Source organism: Tyto alba, unplaced genomic scaffold (assembly GCF_018691265.1).
Source record: "Tyto alba isolate M040663 unplaced genomic scaffold, T.alba_DEE_v4.0 Super-Scaffold_1000006, whole genome shotgun sequence".
In the NCBI taxonomy this organism is placed as follows: Eukaryota; Metazoa; Chordata; class Aves; order Strigiformes; family Tytonidae; genus Tyto; species Tyto alba.
Window position 1 is genome coordinate 24,279,977 of NW_024881272.1, and position 20,239 is coordinate 24,300,215.

Genomic DNA, 20,239 nt, shown 5'->3' on the forward strand with positions numbered 1-20,239 from the left:
AAGGAAGGCTTGTAAAAGCCATACACCATTCCTTGTTTCCGACCTGTTTGGCTGCACACCAAGGGCAGGGTCTGCTTCTGCTTCCAGCGGTGCAGATCTCCCCTGTCCTCAGCCACATCACGCCTGGTGTAAGCAGGAACAGGATCGAGTCCCTGTTTGGCAATATACGTGCGAGCAGCTGAAGGGATCCATTCCAGGAGTACAGTAGAAGGAATAATCCTTTGTGTTTCCTGTGTGGTTACATGTCCCAGCTCTGCTCCTGTCCGTAGGCTTAATTTGTGAGCAGTGGTATTGAAAACTTTCTGCCTCTGGTTTTGCTCAGCATGGCAGTTGCATCAGGCTAGGACAGGTCCCAGGTCTGGCCAGGCTCTGGGCTGACCACCAAGGACAAGCACAGTTTCTGGAGCACTGATCCAGCCAGAAAATTCAGTATGTGAGGCTGCACAGGATTTTGCCAAGTGGTATTTCATGGTGTGAAGGTGAGAGCTCTTTCTGCCCCAGGTAAGAGGCAGCAATAAATTCCTGCAGATCCTGATGCCCCCATGCACCCGGAGGAAGACAGAGGGGATCAGGGCCAGGGAGAGGTGCTGTGCCTTGCCCAGCGTCACAGGACCCTTTTGGTTGGTGGCAAAGCTCAAAATAGAGCCCTTCTGTCCTGACAGCCACCAAACCACATGGCTTCACAACTGCTCTGCGACACCCCTTTTGTGTGGGCTCTCTGCTTCCTGTGCTAGGAGCACCAGATCAAACACAGCTTCACCAAGTCCTTTAATATTAAGAAAAACGCCAAGACTTGTGGTCTGAGTTTTGGGCAGAAGTTTAGGTTCGTTCCTGTTTCTAGTTTTGTTTCTTCAAAAAAAGGAAACACACCTTTAAATAGTGAAATCAGAAAATAAGGAAGCAAAACGTGTCCAAAATAAGGGCTTGTTTGTTGTGAGTAATGCCTGGTCCCTAGAAGAGCAACATACAGCCTCTTGATAGGCAGCACAAGCTTTGCAGGAAGAGCTACTTTTACATAAGTAGTTTACATTATAACTAATATACATTAATTATCCAAACATACATAGTTAGTTTTCCAACCTCATATATGCTACCCATGTGCTAACTGTGCAAGGCAAGTATAAATATCACCCATGCAAAGGCAAGGGAGCAGATGCAGGGAGCAGACACAGTGTTCTAGGTCTAGAGCCGGAATTATAATTCCCTGTTGCAAACGTGCTCCTTTCCAAGGAGGCAAGACAGAGCTGTCAGCATCCAGCAACCTGGCAGAGTGGGCAGCAGGGGTGCTCAAATTCCTTTCAGTAAAATTATCTAGTGTGGCTAATGATAAAAGTAAGAGGAAAAGATCAGTATAGATTATTTTGATTTGCTGGTGAGGAGGGCAGGAATTAATAGGTTGGCCAAGTCAGACTTACTTTTTGCTCAGAAAAGGTGACTTTTCCATGTTTGAATATTTCGTTCTGAAGTCTTGTAGGATACACCAGCCCTCTGGTTTTGACCAAGCAGGAAAGTCGTTCTGCAGTGTTGCTGTTTCCTATGAAAAGCGATGCTGTGTGAGCCAGCATCTCAGGGACAGGTCCCTGTACCGCTCACAGACCGCGGCATGAAGCCGGGGTGAAGTGCAGGACGGCTGCCGGCAGCTCGCGGGTGAGAGGAGGTAGTAGCTGCTGCCAGGCCAAGATGGTGTTGGCACTGCCTGTGCTTGGCAGCAGCAGAGGGATGACGCTGCTTCTTGCTCCCATGCCGCTCTGTTGAGTTTCCCTTGGAGCCTGGCTCCCTCTGGGCTGGTATTTGGGTGTTTTTCCTGATTGCTTCCCTGGGTCAGATGAGACATCTGTATCCCTGGGAGCAGGAAGGACCCAGAGCTCCCTCTGTGCATCACTTCATGTTGCTACTGAGATAGCCTTGGTATACCAGATGAGGTTAGTGAGCTGGGATGTCCCACACATCCTTGCTGCTGTAAATAACTTTCTCCATCCTCTGCACATGCACATGCTCCCATCCCATGGCCTCACGTTCACTGTGCATGTCAGTGCAGTCACTGATAATGATGGGGATCTTGGGATCACCAAAGTGACCTGTTTGCAGAGGCGGGTTGCCCAAGCTTGTCAGAAGAAGGCACCTGAAGGCCCCTGGAAGGATGGGATGCAGGGGATGGCACCGAGGGGAAGGCAAGCGGAGAGCAGAGGGCAGCGGCTGGCAACGCCCGTGGGTGGTGGGATGCAGGGACAGCCCTGCTCCATGGGGTTACAGCCTGCTCCGGCAGGAGGTCAAAAAGGCAAAGTTTCTTGGGAGGTGAATTATCAGTGGGAGCAATATCGGCAGGTCAAGCTCATCGGTGCTGGGGTAATACAGTTAAGGTGCAGAGCCTTGGAGGGAGCCCGGCCGAGGAGTGCAGCATTAAAGCAATGAGCCCAGCTTAATCTGCCCCAAGTGAGGGCAGTGGGGTCTTTAATATTGTGTCAGGCTCACAGGCCCTTGTTGGCGGGTTATTCTTCACTGCAGCTAATGCCACTGGGCTAACTGAATTAGCCCCTCCTTCCGCGGGGTGAGCGTGGGGTTGCCGGGAGGGCGATCATGCCTCGCAGCTGCAGGGAGAGCGAGTGATGGCCTGGAAATTCAATCAGGTGAGGAGCCGCCGCCATCCCCAAAGGACAGGGAGCAGCCAAATTGGGAAGGAGAGCCCGGGACAGGGATGCCGGTGCCTGGCTCTGTGCTGTCCCTAGGCAGGGTGCCCTCCAGGGACTGCTCCCTGCTCTGGATGGCATGAAGTGCTGCCCTGCAGCCTGCTGTTCTGCATCCATCAGCCCTCTGGGAGAGCCTTGGTGGAGAACTCATCCGTACCTCCGTGCTCGTTTCCAGCTTGCTCACCGCTGGGTGTGGTATTCCCTCGCGCATCCGTAGGGAACGTTGGCACAGGGACAGGTTAGGACATGCGGTGTGCTTCCAGTCTCCAGCGCACTTGGAGCATTTCTGTTTGATCAAAGATGAAGGTTTGCCAGCGAGAGACAGCCTGGTCTAGGCACTTGGCAAGTGGGTCTCTCTCCTGGCTTTGCTGTTGGGACGAGGTGCTCCCCTAACAAGTCACTGCGTGATGGCACGGTTCTCTTTGTAAAGCCCTGTGAGATGCACAGGCAAGGAGGACAGCTATGGGGCTGGGTACAGCAACGGCCCATCATTCCCAGGAGTCATTTTCTGTCCTTCAAGTTAAGGAAAGACAAAAATCTGAACCTCACAGGTGCTTGCTTGTTGTCCTCCAAACCTGCCACTGCTTTTTTTCTCTTTCCCAGCCTCAGCAATTGCTTTCTCCTTTGCATCTAATTAAAAGCACACTCTAGGCAAATACTGCAGCGCATCCTGAGTGGGTGACGGTGTCTGTGCCCACTGCTGCCTGGATGGTGCCCTTCACCCCTGCCACCTGGGTTGATGCGGTCCCCTTTCCTTTCCCAGGTGCCCCTTTGATCTTCAAACTTGCCCCATCTCCCTCCACCCCTCCTTCCCTCACCTCGTTATAAATGGAGTCTTTGGCTGCCTTCATATAGTCATATCTATCAGACAAGCTCATGTCAGCCATAAATTCTGCAGTAATGATGATTTTCTAAGTGGGTCGTCCGGAGCTATTTCCGCTTCAGCCTCAAGTTACTGCACATGTGCCCCCCCAGGGGCCGGCAGCCTCATTTGTTGTCCCCCTAATTGTCATTTCTCCCATACGCACTTGGGCAGAAGCTGGAAGGAAAACTGGCCCTGCCGCTGGCCCTGGGTTGGGGGTCCCCTCTGCCCCCATGGGTCCCTCCTGGTCTTTCCACTTGGGAGTGGGCTTCAGAGGAGGGGAGAGGGCTGAAGGGGCGAGAAAGCTCCGGCTGCCTCTAACGCAGACAGGAGGAATGGCCGCGAAGCCCACCATATGGATGCCCTTACCTCTCGCTGCTCTCCCCCCTTCCCCAGCCGCACGAAATCGGCCCCGACGTGTGAAAGCTGTAATTGCAGGTAATTCCCCTGCACTGTGCATGGTTTGAATTTGGCAGAGCAGGAATGTGAAAAGGAGAAGGGGAATTACTGCCCAGACGCGCTGCAGGAGCAACATCTGCACGAGTCATCAGTGCACATCTGGCTGCAGCAGCCTGTGCTTGTAGCCCAGCCGGTCACTTTTTAGCCCATTGGGTCTGTCCCAAGCTCCCACTAAGAGCTGAGCATGGACAGTCTGGGACTGGGAACCTTAGGCTGACAGAGAAATTACTCCCTTCACCTGATATTGCTGCTGATATTGGGGTGGTCACATAGACTTGGTGTGCCTTACTTTTTCTATTTATAAAATAGATTAAGGCTGTCAAAAGCACGCTCTAGGTTACCCATCACTATCTCTTCTGTAGAGGAGAGCCACTGTGGCACCCTCTTCCAGGTTTGCATAAGGCTGGACTGCTTTTCAGCATCCTCCAGTGAGATGCTGGAGCAAAGGAGCTGATTTTTGGCTCCACATGCTGTTTGGATCAGTGAGGTAGGTCCCTGCCTACTTTCTGTTTCACTTGAGCGTGGTCCCAGAGCCAGCAAGCTTTCAACAGAAATCCTGCCTTGAGGTTCAGTCCTGCAAGGCTGAGCACTTCTCAGGACAGAGCCACTGGTGCAAAACAAAGGATTTCAAATCTGCTTCGCAGGATCAGGCCTTGCAGAGAGAAGTGAGGCAGGACGGGCAAAGTGGGACTCGCGTGATGTCAGTACCAGACGGTCTTTGTTGCCTCTAGGTGCCATGAACCTCAGTCAGTTTGCTTACACTGGGTAGGGATGTGAAGACTCCATCACACAGACAAGATGTACACTTGGTAATTCCTTGCAGTTCCCCACTGTGGCTGGCAAGCTAGTCCTGCACCCTGGGGAGTCTGCTGGGACCCAGGAGGAAGCAGAAAAGGCTGGGGAGACAGAAGGGCCAAGGGCAGGAAGAGGGGCTGCAGTCTTGGTGAGGGGAGGCTGTTATGTTCAAAGGCTGGTTTCTGTGTCCAGGCTCAAACTGATCAGCCAGTGAGAGGGTGGGACAAGAATCAGGGAGGTTAGAGACAGAGACAGGCAAGTGGCTGAAGATCCACCCGCCTCCGTGCTCTGGGATGAGGACCGGCTGCAGGCAGCACTCTGGCAGTGCCTCATCCCTGAGGTAGCCAACCCTGCTCTGTCTCCTTGATGGAAAAGACCTGATGGACCTCCTCACCCCAGCCCTTCACCTCCGAGTTTTCTTTGGGAATGTGCATGGTCAGGATGTAAATCCTTGCTGCCAGTGAGCTGCCCCGTGCTGCAGAGGGGATGCTGGGTGGGGGGGGCTTTAAGCTGCAGGTGTGAGTGTTAGATCTCCTCCCAAATGTGGCTGAGCACACACCCAGAAGCACCCTGCTTGGGGCTGACCCAGGAGCAAAAGCATCTTCTGTTCAGTCGCTTAAACCCCTTCCCAGCCCTGAGGAAAGCAGCCTGACCTCGCTCAGCAAGAAGGCAGCCACAACTCCTCCCCAGGCAGGCAGCTTCTCAGATAACCCCCCGGCTTTCTGAGGGCAGTGCAGGTGTCAGAGGCATTGTCTCTTTGGAAATTAATTTTCCTGTCGATTTCCTTATTTCTCTTAATTGATGAGGGGCAAGTCTTAGGCGTGTTGCCAGCGGCACCAGCCCCAGCCTCCCGTAGGTATCGGCAGAGCCAAAAGCACTAGCGCCGAGGGCTGGGGAGTGTAATGAACTCTCAGAGGACTCGTTGCAGCTCAGCCCGTGCTCTAGATTAGCTGAGGAATCATCTGGCCCAGCTATTAACTGTCCCATTTAACATCATAAATTATTAACCTAATTTTGAGGAGGGTTGGTGACAGATCACGCTGATTTTGTCAGCTTTTCTGCAGCCTCTCGCACAGCCTGCTGGTGTGGGGTAAGCCAAGGGCAGGGCTGGAGGGTTGGTGCCCCCAGAGAAGGAGAGAGATGGGGCAGCACAGACAGGCTGCTGGTAGAAGGACCAGCTCTGCCTCCTCTTCCAACCTAGCAGAGAGCTCAAGGGGAGACTGAGTGGGAGGGATCCTCCGGTGGAAATGGGGGATGTAAGAGGTGTCCCTGGGGAAGAGCAAAGCCACCCACTCCCCAACACATCTGCATCCACGTGGGGCACATCTGCACCCATGTTCATGGGTGTCTGAGACCTCTGCCCCTTGCTGGGTACCAGTATGTGGCCGCCCACCCTCCACGAAAGCTGATACCAGAGGTGCTTTTTAGCTTGTTTAAGCAGCAATCAGGATGCTTTTTACTTTGTATGGCAAAGGCCTGGGGTCAGGTCAAGAGGTTTTTCTCTCTATACTTGTTCTAGACTGGAGCTTGTTCAAAAAGTTTCCTTCCTGGGAAAAGTTTTAAATAAAATAAGGGGGAAAGTGAATTCTTTGGTATAAAAGTTTTAAACCATTCAGAGGGTTGTTTTCAGCTGATTGAAGTGTAATGAAAATTTAAGGGATACAATTTTTTCTTTCCTCTTTATCTTTCTTTGAGAAGGGAAATGTTTGAAGGAAGAAGGGGCTGAGAGTTGCACTCAAACCACCATTTTTTTTAATTGAGTGGAAAAATTTTGAAGTCATTTGGTCTGTCGAAAAAAACATACAAACCTGAAGGAAAGCAAGCTCTGAAATCCTTGTAAAACGCCTCTTTCATTCTGGCATCACAAAAAGGACTTTTTGTTTCCCTCCGAGCAGCACAGCTGCTCGGTGCTGCCCGTCCGTGGTGTGTGAGCGCCTGGCCCCGGGCCGGCCGTGTGCGTGGCCCTGTGCTGTGTCCCACAGAGGGGTGGCATTTGGGAGCCAGCGTAGCCCCCCAGACCCACTCCCCTTTGCTTCAAGGCTGTTTGAGGTTCAGCAGCTGTAGGACCAAGGCTCGCTCTCCGCTACTCATTTCCGAGGCTGGAGGTGCTTGGGGTCAGGATGAGCAGGCTGCATTGCTGGTAAAACAACCCCTCAAAAAACCCAACACAAGCGCAAAGAAGCACCCTTGGTTGTGGTGGGGGCATGGAAAGCTGTCAGAGTCTGCATTAAATTGGGAAGAGCCTGTTCCACTAACTTGCTCATCCTTGAGCACCCATTTACTAACCAGAAGTGCCTGTAGCTCGTAGCGTGGTCACTGCCCCCTCTCTCCCTTGGAGAATGAAAAGGGAAGAGGAATCCAGCATTTGCAGACCCACAGCATCAGTGCTGTCATACACCCCTCAGCTCACACAAGGCTTTACACACCTGCAGAATACAGAAGGTGCAAGGAAATCGCCTTCACCAAACCTCGCGGTGCACGCACAGTACAGACCCGCAAGAGGACTGATGCCCAGCACACGGATATAAAATACAGCGCCCTGCAATAAAACATGCACTGCTAGTCTATATATTTTGCAATCCCTTTAAAGATTTTTTTTTTCTTTAAACCCCTCACCCAAGCTCCCTCCCCCATTCTCCCCCCAAAAAATTATTATAAAGAATTATTGCCATTAGTACGTCTTTCCCAGTGAAAGGAGAAAATCGCCTCATTCATAATTTATACCCTCAATTACTATTAATAAAGAAATATTTCAGCAGAAAATCGCCTGGGAAAATTACACGTAACATTGCATTAACATTCTATTTGAACATTTTCATCACATTTGTTATAGAGTTAATAAGAGGGATATGCTCCCCTGACTTCTTCATGAAATTATGGGCTGCCTATGATAGTTTAATCTTTTAGACTTTATATAATATATTCACTTTACTAATTGAGCTATCCAAGGAGCAGTTAGGGATGTTCTTAAACGTGGAAGACAAAGTAATCAGGGCCGTGACTTCCTGACGAGAAGATCTTCTTCCGGAGATGAGGAGCTGCACGTGTGAGCAGCACACACGTACGTGTGTGTGCGCAGATGTGCCACTCCATTAGCCCTTCCCTTAATGTCCTGCCTGTACTTGGAAGTGAACGTGAATGAAGGGTGGAGGTGATCTTCAGACTGGTGAAATCTTCCCCAAAAGCTTCGTTTGTATTTCAGAGTGAAAGGAGGTCTGGTGAGCCTGAGTAAGCTTTATTTATTATTTTTGGAATAAGAAATGCCCAGCATGGGGGGTTTCTCAGAAGCAGTTTTTCGTGTAGACAAGCCTTTACACTCAATTTCACCCCTGCCCACAATCATGCACAGACCATGTCCAAAACTGTGGAAAAGGAACTGGACTGGGGTGGACAACCCCTCTTCTGCTCTCCCTGGAGCTTCTGCTTCACCAGGTACTGCGATCTGGGGCACCCAGTGCAGAAAGGCTTCCCCCCACCCGGGGTACAAACAACCCCAAAACTGGGCCAGGGGCAGCAACGTAAGTGTGAGCAGTGAGGGGTGAGGAGGCATTTGGAAGATGGACACTGCCCTGGTGCACCAGGGTGGTGCCACCATGGGCATTGGTCTGGAAAATCAACTTGTCTCCAAAATACTTGAGGAACAGGAGAGCCTTGGCAGCTCTCTCTGCTGCTCCTGCACCTGCAGCCAGGGACCTCACGCAGCAGCTGGAGCCTTGGTCCAGACTTAGCTGCTCTTTGACCCTTCCTTGCTCAGAGGCAGCATCAGGCACCAGGATTTGAGCCCCTCATCCAGTCTGTAAGCTGAACCCAGGTCAGGGTCTCCCTGACAGATCCTTCTTTCCCTTCCATGTGCACGCGAGGTGTCCCTTACCACAGGATGTGATCCAGAGCTCTTGGTTTCAAGCAGGAGGCTTCCCAAGGTGACAGCAGGCTTGAAAGAGGACCATGTGGAAGAGGGCTGCGTTGTCAGCATGCCAGGAGGTTGCTCACTCATTAAGCCTAAGTACATGCAGCGTGAGCAGGTTCAAAGACGGATCCATCACTGTTGAGCAATGGCCCTGCTGCCAGGGATGAAGGCGAATTTCTGTTAGCTGCCCCTGATGAGGGAGACTGAGGGAGCGTAGGGCCAACTGCTTCATTTCACATCCACAGGGTGCTGGTGTCCCCTCTGCAGCCACTGAGACCAGGCACGGGCAGGGAAAGGGTGGCAGGTCACAAGGTAGCACAGAGGCTCATAGGTGAGGATTTGCAGTCACCCCCGAAACCACTCTTGTGAATCCCAGCCTCTGCAAACCAGTGGTCAATGCAACAGCAAACCAAAGGGTTAATGAAAAGCTTTCATGCATTGGGATTCATTAGCCGGGACTCATTAAACAGCAAATAAGAGCCCTGGTGTTGCCAACTGGGCCCTGCTGAAGGCAGCTCCTGCGGGTGAGGGAGGCAGCCTGGGACTGCAGGAGACCCCCATGCTGGGGGGCTGCTGAGTGAGCCCCCATCGTTCCCTGGCAGACCGTGGCCAGAGCATCCCACCAGAGATGGGAATCAGCGCAGGAAGGGGGGGCATGGGGGTGCTGGCAGGGGGTACCCCTTCACACCACCTCCCCAGCGGTTTAATGTCTGTTCACAACGCCCAGCAGCCCATCAGGCCTGGCCAGGCTCAACTGTTCAGACCCCTGGTGTGACATCCAGTTCTGTCACCAGGAAGAGGGAGCTGAGCTTCTGCCAGCTCTGTCCTCCCAGCCCCTGTGAGCCCATCATGGAGCCGGGGATGAGTGCATGACATCCCAAACCTGTGGCCCTCCACTGCAGCGTGAGGTGTGGGGAACACAGCACCCACGCGTGGTTGCATGAGATGTGCAGCTCCATTAATGCTTTCATGGTGGAGCACGGCTGTCCCCGGCCAGTTTCTCACAAGATGCTCTGCATTCCCATTGCTGAGCTTGCAGCCAGTGTTTTCCTGGGTGATGGTGTGCCACCAGCCAGCACTGATGGAGCTTGTGGCCACCTGGGCCACCACTGTGCCATGCTGGGCAAGCAGCAGCCCATGCAAGCCCACATCTCCCTGTATCCTCCGGGATGAGCAGGGAGCCACAAACACATGGAAACACAGGGGGACTGTGGGGTGTTGGGCATCTTTCCGAGGGCCACACAGGCAGCCTGGGCACGGTGGAGGCTGAGGAAGGTGAGGCATAGACTGTCCACCCCGGGGATGGCCACTGCCTGGTCCTAGGCAGGATGGACCACGCTGTAAACAGGACAAGGCTTGTAAACAGGGCTCCAGCTGGGATAAATTTAGCCCATTGGGGTTGCAGCCCTGGCGCGGCAGGACACAGTGTCAGGGCATTGTCGAGAGGAGAGTGGGAGAAAGAAACTGAATAAACAAACACAGCTTGTCCCTTTTTTTTTTTTTTTTTTTTTTTTTTTTTTGTCCCAGCGTTGTTATTTCAGCCGGACAATTGCCCTGCAGATTGAGGGAATAGGCTGGAGTTCAAGTGAATTTGGCTTCCAGTGCCTCCCTTTTTACATTGTGTTTTCACGTGGGAATGTGTCCTGGCATATATGGCGGGGTGTCCGTACCCGTGTGTGTGGACAACTCCATGGATGCTCCCCACACGCCTCTGGGCTGGACCACAGGGATACGGGCTGCTTTGAGGCCCAGGTGAGGCTGAGTAACTTGGTGTTGACTTTGCTTTCTCCATGTGCACAGCCCAGACTAACCCTCATGGGTGTCCAGGAGCACACGTGCAAGGTGATCTGTGCTCTGCGTGCATCTCTGGAGGTGTCCCCCCATAGCAGAGGGGACGGTGTATAGGTGAAGATCTTTTGAGGGCTTTAGAAATGGGGATCAGGATTCCTGAGCTTTTTTCCCCTAGTTCTGTTATTGGGTTTGGACAAGTCATATTCCCTTGACAAAATCATCCATGATCTCGGGAGCAGAGGGTCTGGATCTTCTCAGTCAGCCCTGCTCTGTGACGACCTAAGTCTTTTCTAAAGGCCATGTTTAGAAGCAGCCTAATTTTCACATCTTAATTTTATTTTTCTCACATCTCTCTCTGACACACACATACACACACACACACTTCTATTGGAAAAACGATTTTAATACCCATGGCACATTGTCCTGGTGTGATATAAAATCCAATGACATGTGGCATTTGGAAAAGGTCACTTCTCCCATCAGGATTCATTATCCTACCTCAGCCTGGGAAGCCATGGGGTTGCCCCCACCTCTGCGGAACCCTTGCCCCCTCCCCGGCTGTGGTGGGCGAGCAGGGAACAGGGATGAGGTGGCCACGCTGGGGACTTTGACAGTGTCAGGGCAGTCACTGCAGCGAGGGCTCTTGTTTCTCATGTTGATGTCCCTGCCCTTCTCCATGCCTTCATTTTCCCACTTGCCATAGGGCAAGAGGAGTTACAGGGACATGTTGCTGGAAAGGTTTGGGCTGCAGAGCTGGCTCTGCTGGGTGCACAGGGCTCGGACTGGCTTTCACCTGCCTCCCCCTGCTCGCTGCTCCTTCTCTGTTCCTTTTCGAGCAGGAGCCGGCTCTTGCGGTGCCCTCACTCTCCAGGGTTGCAGAAGGGAAACACTCCCCTTCCCTGTTTCACTTGTTCAGTTTTTTGGCTGGGTTGGTTGGGAAGTGCCCTTCCGTGTCAGTGCTCGCCACCACCTAGGCAGAACAGAGAAGAGAAAGTGGAGGGTCCATGGAAAGCTCAGCTCCTCCCCAGCTTCCCCACCAAGCATGGGGTCCCTGGCTGCCCTGTGCTCAGTGCCCCCCAGCCCCTGGCCAAACCAGCAGTGCCCAGAAGGCTGGGTGCAGCAGCACTGGCGGGGCTCTGACCTATCTCTTGGTGATTGTCCACGCAGGTCAGCATGCTGGGCTGGAAAGGGGTCCCTGGTGCATGTTGCGGGTGAGGGACAGCAGGTCAGGAGTGGAGGATGCTCACAGCAGGGCAGGAGTGAGAGGCTGTCTTGGGGTGCTTGGATGTTTTTGCCTTTTCTCGGACTCATTTCTGCTCAGGCTTCCCCAGGGCCATCTTTGTCCAAGTACAGTCACCTCTCCATGGTGTTTCCAGTCCAGCTTGGAGCTATTCCCTGGAAAGGCAGAAGAATGCAGGAGTGCCAAACCTCCTGTGGAGGCTGCCCGGGGGTGCTCAGGGCTGCAGCCCCTTGCAGGGCAGAGCATGGGCTGTTCCCCAGCACATCGTCCCATGGGCAGGGGACCTGGGAACCAGGACTTCTCTGCTTGGTCACAAAATACCTTGAGGCACCTTGGGCAAGTCGTTCACCTCCACAACCCCATTCCCCACCCGCGGGGAAGAGGTGAGGGTGGGTGCACTGGGCATGCAGTGGGCCTGGGGCTGCGGGAAGGGCAGGAGGGGAGGAGTGGGGGCAGTTGTTCCTGGGGAGAGGAGGATTATTTTCGCAGTGGGGAGTGGGATTTGACGCCTGCTGAAGATGACTTCTCCGAGTGCTGAGGGTGATGGTGAGTGTAGCCCCTTCCTACCATATAAACACCAATGAGTTATGGGTACCCCCAGCCTCTAATTATGCAGTCAGCCCCAAATAGGCTGTGTCTAACGAGGCTGACAGACTAATATCTCAAGAGCCCTTAATGCGTTATCATCTCTTGCTGTATGACCTCATATTTATAACTGCTCTGGTGGGAGGTTGAGAAATGTCCTTCTCTTCCCCCAGCCCCCTCCCCAACTTCCCCCCCCACCGGAGCAGCAGCTCTTCAGCCTCATCTGTTAGGATCAAGAGGAGAGAGGCGACTTCTCTCCATCCATCATGAGTAGAGTTCGCGCTATTAGATGATTAAAGACATTTTTTATAATATTTGGAAGAGGCTTTGAAATGTCTCTCAAACAGTGTGATTAATGCCTGCTTAACCCTTGCCTGGCTGGGATGGTGTGGTGGGAAGGTGGGTGCATCCCAGGGCAGGGCTCCCCAGGGCATCTCAGCGGTCGCCTGGCCGTTGAGCACCCCGAGCCCTGACAAGGTGTGATTCATGAGCACGGGGCACCTGCAGGAAGCTCCGGCCTCCAGGCAGCTCCTAACGCACCGGGGACTTGGTGGTTTCTGAGGCTGCAACGGCTGGGGCAGGAGGAAGCAGCGCCTGCCCCCTCTCCAGTGCTTACACAAGAGGCCCTGGGGCTGTGCCGATCCGAGTCCGCAAGCCAGACCATCCCACACTGCTGTGGGTTTCAAGGGCAACCAGGGAGAGGGGGTGAGAAGCCTGTGCCCATTCCTGGCTGTCCTGAGCTGGTGGGGTGTTTGCTTTCCTCATTTCCCCTTCTTTTTCCTCTGCCTCTCTGGGTGACTCGCTCTCAGAGGCAAGTCTCTCCAAAAAAATCACGGGCATCTAGATGCTCCAGTAGGATCCACCTTTAGGACGTTCCATCCTGGCTCGGAGTTTGACATATAGACCAGTGGGGCTAGTGGAAACGTTCACACTAAAATTTGTGTTGGCATTGTCCGGTACCTGCCAAAGGCCAAATCACTGATGTTTGCCGACGTTGGTTCCCGTGGGGGAGTGGAGATTTGGCCTCAGATGGGGGAAGGATGCCTGTCTCCTTTGATCACAGGCGCAATGTTTCATAATCTCAATTTCTTGTCAATTGATTGCCAGATAGAAGCGACAACCAAAGAGGGCCCCAGGCGTCTGCAACTGCCACTCATCGTATGATTTTAACTCTCCCCCTCTGTAAGTTTGCATTATTTTCTTCTTGTTGTTGTTGTTATCTAAAGAAACCTCCCCTCCCTTCCCCTCAAAAAAAGCCTCTTAGAAATCCGAACGTCCTTGTCAATTTGCTATTCAGTGTACAAATATCTGAGAAGGGTTAATGCATGATTAATAGGTGTTTTATTAAAATGGTTAATCTGTCATTATAGAGTCCAAAAGATCAATAGATTTCTTATAATCATGGTTTAAAATCATCTTTATCACCACTGCTTATGGGCTTAAGACCCTGAGCAAGATGCTTAGGGGACCTGGGAGTCTCCTGTTAAACTCCTTCTAACCCTTCTGCCATCTGAAGTGCGACCCAAGGTCTCCCGCAGACAGAGAAAAGCCGACACAGGGCTGCACGTACTGTTATGGTTACCATCCACCTTATTATTTATGGGTATTAAAATTGTCACACCTGAGTGACAGAAAAGGGAAATGGAAAGAGGGAGAAACTAGGAATGCAGCTGGATAAATGCTCTTTGTTACGACCGTCAGCAGCGCCCGAGCGGAGCGAGGCAGGGGCACGGCTGGGCTGTCTCCGATCCATTAGTGTCGTTGCAAAGCAGCAAGCAGCCAGCGTTGGCCAAGCATCGCCCCATCGCAGCCGTGCTCCGTCACTAACGAGCTCTGCCTCGCACGCCGGGGTGAGGCGGGAGGGGGTTCCAGCCTTGCACGGAGGCAAAGCCGTGGGCTGGGGGTGAGGCAGGGTGTCGGTGGCCGGGGAGGATCAGCCCGATGCCACCTGAGTCCCATCCGTGTCCTCAGCCCCAGAGGCTGCTTTCCTAGCAGCTGGATGATATTGGGTCTGGTTGACCCAACCCTTTGAGATGCCTGGTCCAAGCTGCTTTTGGATAACTCTGGCGATACCGTGACAAATCCCAGAGACGCTTTGCTGCCGACCCCCAGCGCGAGGTCTCTGTGGGAGGAGGTGCTGTTTAGACAGGCTGACACGGGAGTGACTGAGCCAGTGCAGGCAGGGGGGAGCTCAGCCCCCTCTCTGCCCCCTAACCACCCCGCAGCATCCTCTCCTCTGCAGCAGAGGAGGGATCCTGAGGTCATGCGGGGGGTTTGTGGGGGACCCTGGATGGCAATCTGGAGCATCACAGGAGCACCGCGCTCTGAGCACAAGGCAAGGCAGCTGGCACCGGTGAGTGATCCCCGAGAGATTTTGGGAGCCTTGGCTATGGATATTGCTGCGGCACTCATACAGTGGAGACCCAGACCGTCTGCCTAGTGAGCAGAGTAGATGTTGGTGTGCTGGACCAGTTCTGGTGGCCTGAAACCCTGCCCTGTGCCTCCGTGTCTTTCTCCAAGATGCATGTGTGCGGGATGAACAGACTTTTGTGCAGCCTCTGTCACTACAAGCCTGCCCAGGGTTGGAGACCCTTGCTCAGAGGCTGCTGGGCGCTGGTGCTCTCTGATAGTTTGGTCACGCAGAGTGCTTCTGCTGCATCCCCCCTTCCTCTCCTCCTCGCCCTGCGTGGGGGCTCAGCCCCGTTCCCCACCAGACTCTGCTCCCTCCTCGATCCTGCAGCCCATGCCGGCCAGCTGGCCTCAAACCCTAGTTCAGGTAAGATGAAGGCAAGTTCACATGGTTACTTCCCTTTCTCTTCCCTGCCTGTCCTGCACTCATCCGGCTTCAGGCTGGCTTGAATAACTCCCACCTGGCAAGAAATCCCAAACCTGCCCCATCCAGCTGGTGGGTGCGTGCCTGGTGCAGGGGTCCCAGCCTGCCAGGAGGGTATCGCTGCCTCCACTTCCCACCCCCACCGATGCCTGACGTAGGGCTGGGTGGAGATTTTCCAGACCCCCTGGGTGCAGCCTTCTCCATCCCTGCCTCTCTGCATATTTCTGGGCCATTACGTTCGACAGGGAGAATTTGTTTCTGTCCAGAACAGATCCCCAGACAGTCTCAAACCTCTGAGGATTTATCATCCTGAGATGATCCAGGAGCACTGACCCCTCTCTTCCCCCATGGATGCCCAGGCTTCCCCGCACCCTGGTCGCACACGTGCCTGCAAAGGCCACTGCTGGGGACAGGATGCTGCGGTGACAGCGGCAGGGGACATGTCCTACCTACCAGGACAGTGATGGCTGTGGCTCCCTCTGGCTTTGCTCCCCAGGGCTGCTGAGGGAGGTGGCCCAGGGCAGGGCACGCTGTGGTCCCAGCACAGAAATCCCCCGGGATCCTTAGGTCACATTCAGCCTGCCCCAGGACTGGTGGCAGCAGAGCCCGGGCTTGTCCCCTTGCAGCCCCCAAATTACGTCCCTGCTTGCAGCCCTGCACCACAGCAGCTGAGCAGCTGGGAGCACCGGGCACAAGTGAGGTGTGAGCCCCCCTCATTCATCTCAGGGGTCAGCACTGACGTCCCCTCATGTCTAATAGAGATGAAACAGTGGCAGCCACCTGTGCCGAGTGACAGCGGGGTGACAGCGGAGGCGGCGCAGGTGCCAGCGCCGCTGGCCACACTCTCCATCTAAGCAGATGTTCAGCTGCCCCGTGGTCACGGTGGTGAGGATTTGGGGTCACCCTGAGCAGGTTTGGGTCTATCAGGAGAAAGCTATCGGCTGGCACAGGTAGCGACTGAGGTTGCATTTCCAAATCACCGCCGTTGCTGCATTAGATGGGGACCCCACTTGCCACCAGCCCCCTGCTTGCTCTCCTCCTGTCCCAGAGGCCACTGTGTTGGGGACAGAAAGCTGCTCTAGAGACCGGTGGAGTGTGACAGAGAGGGAAAGGGGTGCAGGGCTGGTCCGCCAAAGCGCCGCCCCGGCAGCCGAGTCCCCTCCCTGGCTGCCCACATTCCTTTGCAGCACTGCCAGGAAGGGGGGAACCAACCTTTGGCACGTTTATTGACACTCCCTGAGTTCATACTGTGACTCTACAATCTTTCCCTGAGATTATTAAGAATTAATTGATCACTTTTATATTCCCCCCGATACCCAGTGGTGCTTTGCGACAGGCTGCAGGAGGAGGGAAGGGAGACAGGAGGAGGGCGGGGTGTGTGTAAAAAACACACTGATAAATGTTAATTACTCTTTTACAGCCCTTGTCAAATTCCAAAGCAAGTCGTAAATTCATTAAACTCTAACGGATTAAGCACATGCAGCTTATTTAGTCGCCATAAACAAGATCATTTGGATGTTGATTTTCCCCTTTTTATTGCTGCAGCAGAAAAGGGGAAAAAATCAGATGAAGGAAGCAGTTGGTGGTTACCAGAGAGTCAAAAGTTTGGATTTATTTCATATCTTATTTTCTTGCTCCATGCTGTAGCGCATTGGTCCTTGGGTTCTGCCTGGGCAGTGTCTTGCCAGGGAGTGTGGCCTTCCCAGGAGCAGTGTCTGTGCCCCAACTAGCTGAGTTGGCGTGGACTGCCCTGGGATGGAGGGGGCACGCTGCACAAAAGGTCTCCGTGTCTCCTCTGTGTTCCAGGGCTGCCTTCTTTGTGCTGAGGCTCTTAAAAAGCCAAGCAAGGTCTGGCTGACCAGAGATGGGATAGTCAAAGATGTCTCAGTGGTGGTTTTGGGTTGGGCTGGCAGCTCTGCACTCCATCGTGCTGGGAGGTCTCCAAGGGTACGTTGTCTCCAACGAGGCTCAACCAGCTCCTGGGATATAGGAATCTGCCCTCAGCTACTCTGCAAGAGACTCTGCAGGCAGAGGCAGCATAAGAGCAGTTCTGCTCATTCTGGGAGGTTTCAGCTCATTTAATTACTGTCCCCAAGGTGCTGACTTTGCCCAAGTGAGCGAGACGTGTCCCCAACCAAGTCCAGCCACGAGAGAGAGGAGGCAGGGAAGGGACATCATGGTGGTGGGGAGGGACAGGGCACCTTCAGCTGCTCTGAACACGGAGAGGCAGCCCAGGGTCTGCCAATTCGCTCGGTGAGCTTACCATCCTCTACTTGCACATGTTAATCCAGGCTCACCTCCTGAGCTGTGGAAGCAGGGGAAGGAGAATGAGAGCCATGGAGATTAATTAATACTCAGGGCTCTAATTACAAGTTTCTTCAACAGTGGACCTCTAATGAGGAACAGCCCCAAGTCCTGCTGCCCCCCAGCTGGCCCTGCTGAGACATCTCCTGCCTCCTTGCAGGGGTGGTTTTACTGGGAGAGGGATGGGAGTTAACCCCCAGCCACCAGCATCTCCCACTTTGGCTCTGGGGCTCCAGACTGTGTGGCCAAGAAGTTGCTGTGTTGCTGTGTAACCCTGTCCAGTACCATGGGAGGGAGGCAGGAGGTGGTGGGGGACCAGAGAACCTTGATGGGTCTCACAGCCTGGTCCTGCACAGTGGAAGGCAAGAGCTCTGGCACTGCTGGCTCTGCTGGTGCTGGTTAACCATCTCCAGCTGAGCAGCTCAGGCCAGCGGTGCTGGCCCTGGCACACAGCCCTGCTTCTCCAGCATCTCCCAGCCTCCAGTGAGGCTGTGCTCATCGGGAGCTGCAGGCAGCCATGCACTGCAGGCAGCAGAGGGAACTCTAAACACCTCACCGGAGCTCCCTGCCTGGCTGCTGCCAGAAAAATTTAGGGCTTTTGCTTCAGAGTCCTCAGCAGCACTTCATCTAAAGGAGGTGGCCTAGGTGCTAGAGGGGCAACTGCCCTCCTCCAGCCCCATCTGAGCCAATCTCTGAAGCGGGTACAGCCCAGGAGGGTCTGAGCCATGGGTATGTACGTAACCACCCTGGCCCTGCTCCCCGCTGTGTTTGCGTCTCGGAGGGCAGAGGGAAGGAGAGGAACCACTGAAGGTCTCAAAGAGGACAGCGATGGGGTGCCAGCCTTCAGAGCCCCATTCCTAGCAAGCATTTCCCCCCCCCCCCAAGTCTTTCCAGTAGGTACAGTGTGCACAGATAAGTGCCAGCAGAAGCTTCCCTGCCCGCCAGATCCCTTTGTGCTTTCCCACTGCATGGAGGTGCCCTCCAGAGATCTTCCCAGGCTTCTGAGTGTGGACGGGGCATCCAGGGGTTAACGGAAGGAGCGTGTCCCATGCTAAGCAGTAGCTAACAGCCACTAGCTAATAACTTTATGGCTTCAAAGCAGGGCATTTATCATGCTGAAGTTTGTTTATGCACTAGTTATATGGTGCATTATACCAGCACTGTGTTTGGCTGATAAATTCTCCGTGACAAGTGAGGCTACCAATGGGGACTCACTGAGTCCAAAAGACCCATAGCTTTTTCCTGAACTCTGCTTTCTAAGATAAGGATGTTTTTTCCCTCTCTTGTTTTGTGAGGAGGAAAGAAAAAAACTTGACAACCTGGAAACTTTAAAAAAAAAAAAAAAAAAAAAAAAAAAAAAAAAAAAAGAGGAAGATATTTGTTCCAGATAAGTTGCCCGATGCAGTGGTCCCCCGATGAGGGCAGAGGAGAAGGTGCTAGTCCTGGTGAAGACCAGGCGGGCTGTGTGTGAGGACTCTGTGCTGGCAAGTGATGCACGTGGGCCCGTGCTGGGAGGTTTGTGCATGTGCTGAGTCGGCACTGACAGCTCATACAAGCTCTGGATATCCCCGGGAACAGCCTACCTCAAATCCCATCTGCCTTCAGGGAGGGTATTTTTGGGGTAGAGATGTTTGAGGGCACTCTGGCAACCCCCTAGTTCTGCCCAATGTTTCTAAAATGAGCCATAATCATAACGTTTGTCACAATTTTGAGGTTGCACATGTGTGTGATTCGTTGCTGAGTGCGGCGCAGCTGCTACGTTCACCTGTACCCCCTCACTCTGGGTTAAATTGCTTTAATCCTGCTAATAATAATGACCTTCACATTTCTGGCTTGCTCTATCACAGGAGCCAAACCCACTTCGCAAACATTAACAAGCTCGGCCTCCCGAGTCTGTGCAAACATGATGGGTCAGGATTATTTTTCCTGCTGCAGCAGTGGGGAAACTGAGGCATAAAGCAAAGAGCTGGCCAGTCTGAGCCTACCCAGAGGGGCACCCTTTGCTTTAGCCAGCAGACCTCACCCTGCTCCAGTTTGGACCAGTGTAGGCTTCCATGGGTGTCACCTGTGGAGCAAGACCTGGGGCTGCCTGGCTGGTGGGATGCGGCGGGATGGACCCCGACGCCAGGACCCGCCTCCACAGTGCCACCGAGGCGGTTCGTGGATCAGCAGCCTTTGCTCCAGCTGGGGAGCGGGACCCACGCTGCAGGATGCTGGGGTTGGGGGGGACTGGGGTGTGCCAGCTCAGCCTGACCCCTTCCCCGTGGGGCCGTGCCCATGGCCACAGCGCTTGTCCCTCTGCCCTGCTGCGGCAAGCGGAAAGTCCCCGACCGTGGCCCAGCGTTTGAGGGCAAATGCCCAGCCAGCAGGCACGTGGGTGCACACTTCCCCGCGTGACAACGTGCTCGTCATGGGCGTCTGCAGGTGCTCCCCAGTGATTTACCTGCGCCTGCCTCTTTGTGCACGCGGGGGTGTGCCTCAACGCGGCTTCACTAGCTCACTGTATCTCCATCTCCGCGTGCTGCACGTGGATCCATCCACCCACGTGGGCATCCCCGGCTGCGTGGCCGTCCCGGCGTGCGCATCGCGGGCAGCGTACCTGTTGCATCCCCGGCTGCGTACCTGCGCCGGCGCGCGCGGCCCCGGCTGCGGATCCGCATCGGTGGCTGCACGCAGTGGCCCCTGCAGGCTGTAAATACTGCCAGTGTGGCGGGGAGGTTGAGCGGTTTATGGCTCAAGGTCAGGCCCATGAATCATAAAAAGGTGTCGGAAGGAG

The 20,239-nt window shown here is 54.0% G+C and overlaps 1 protein-coding gene across 7 annotated transcripts in view; it reads left to right on the forward strand.

The window, feature by feature from the left end:
* Nucleotides 1-20,239, forward strand: part of RNF220 (ring finger protein 220) — a 231,996-nt gene that overhangs the window by 80,690 nt on the left and 131,067 nt on the right. For 5 of the 7 annotated variants that reach the window (XM_042803079.1, XM_033000379.2, XM_042803108.1 and 2 more), the window contains exon 3: nucleotides 13,434-13,508. The exons of the other annotated variants lie outside the window; for them this stretch is intronic. In XM_042803079.1, coding sequence (XP_042659013.1) covers nucleotides 13,434-13,508 — 75 coding nt within the window. The remainder of the gene's footprint in view (nucleotides 1-13,433; nucleotides 13,509-20,239) is intronic. 7 annotated transcript variants of the gene reach the window in all.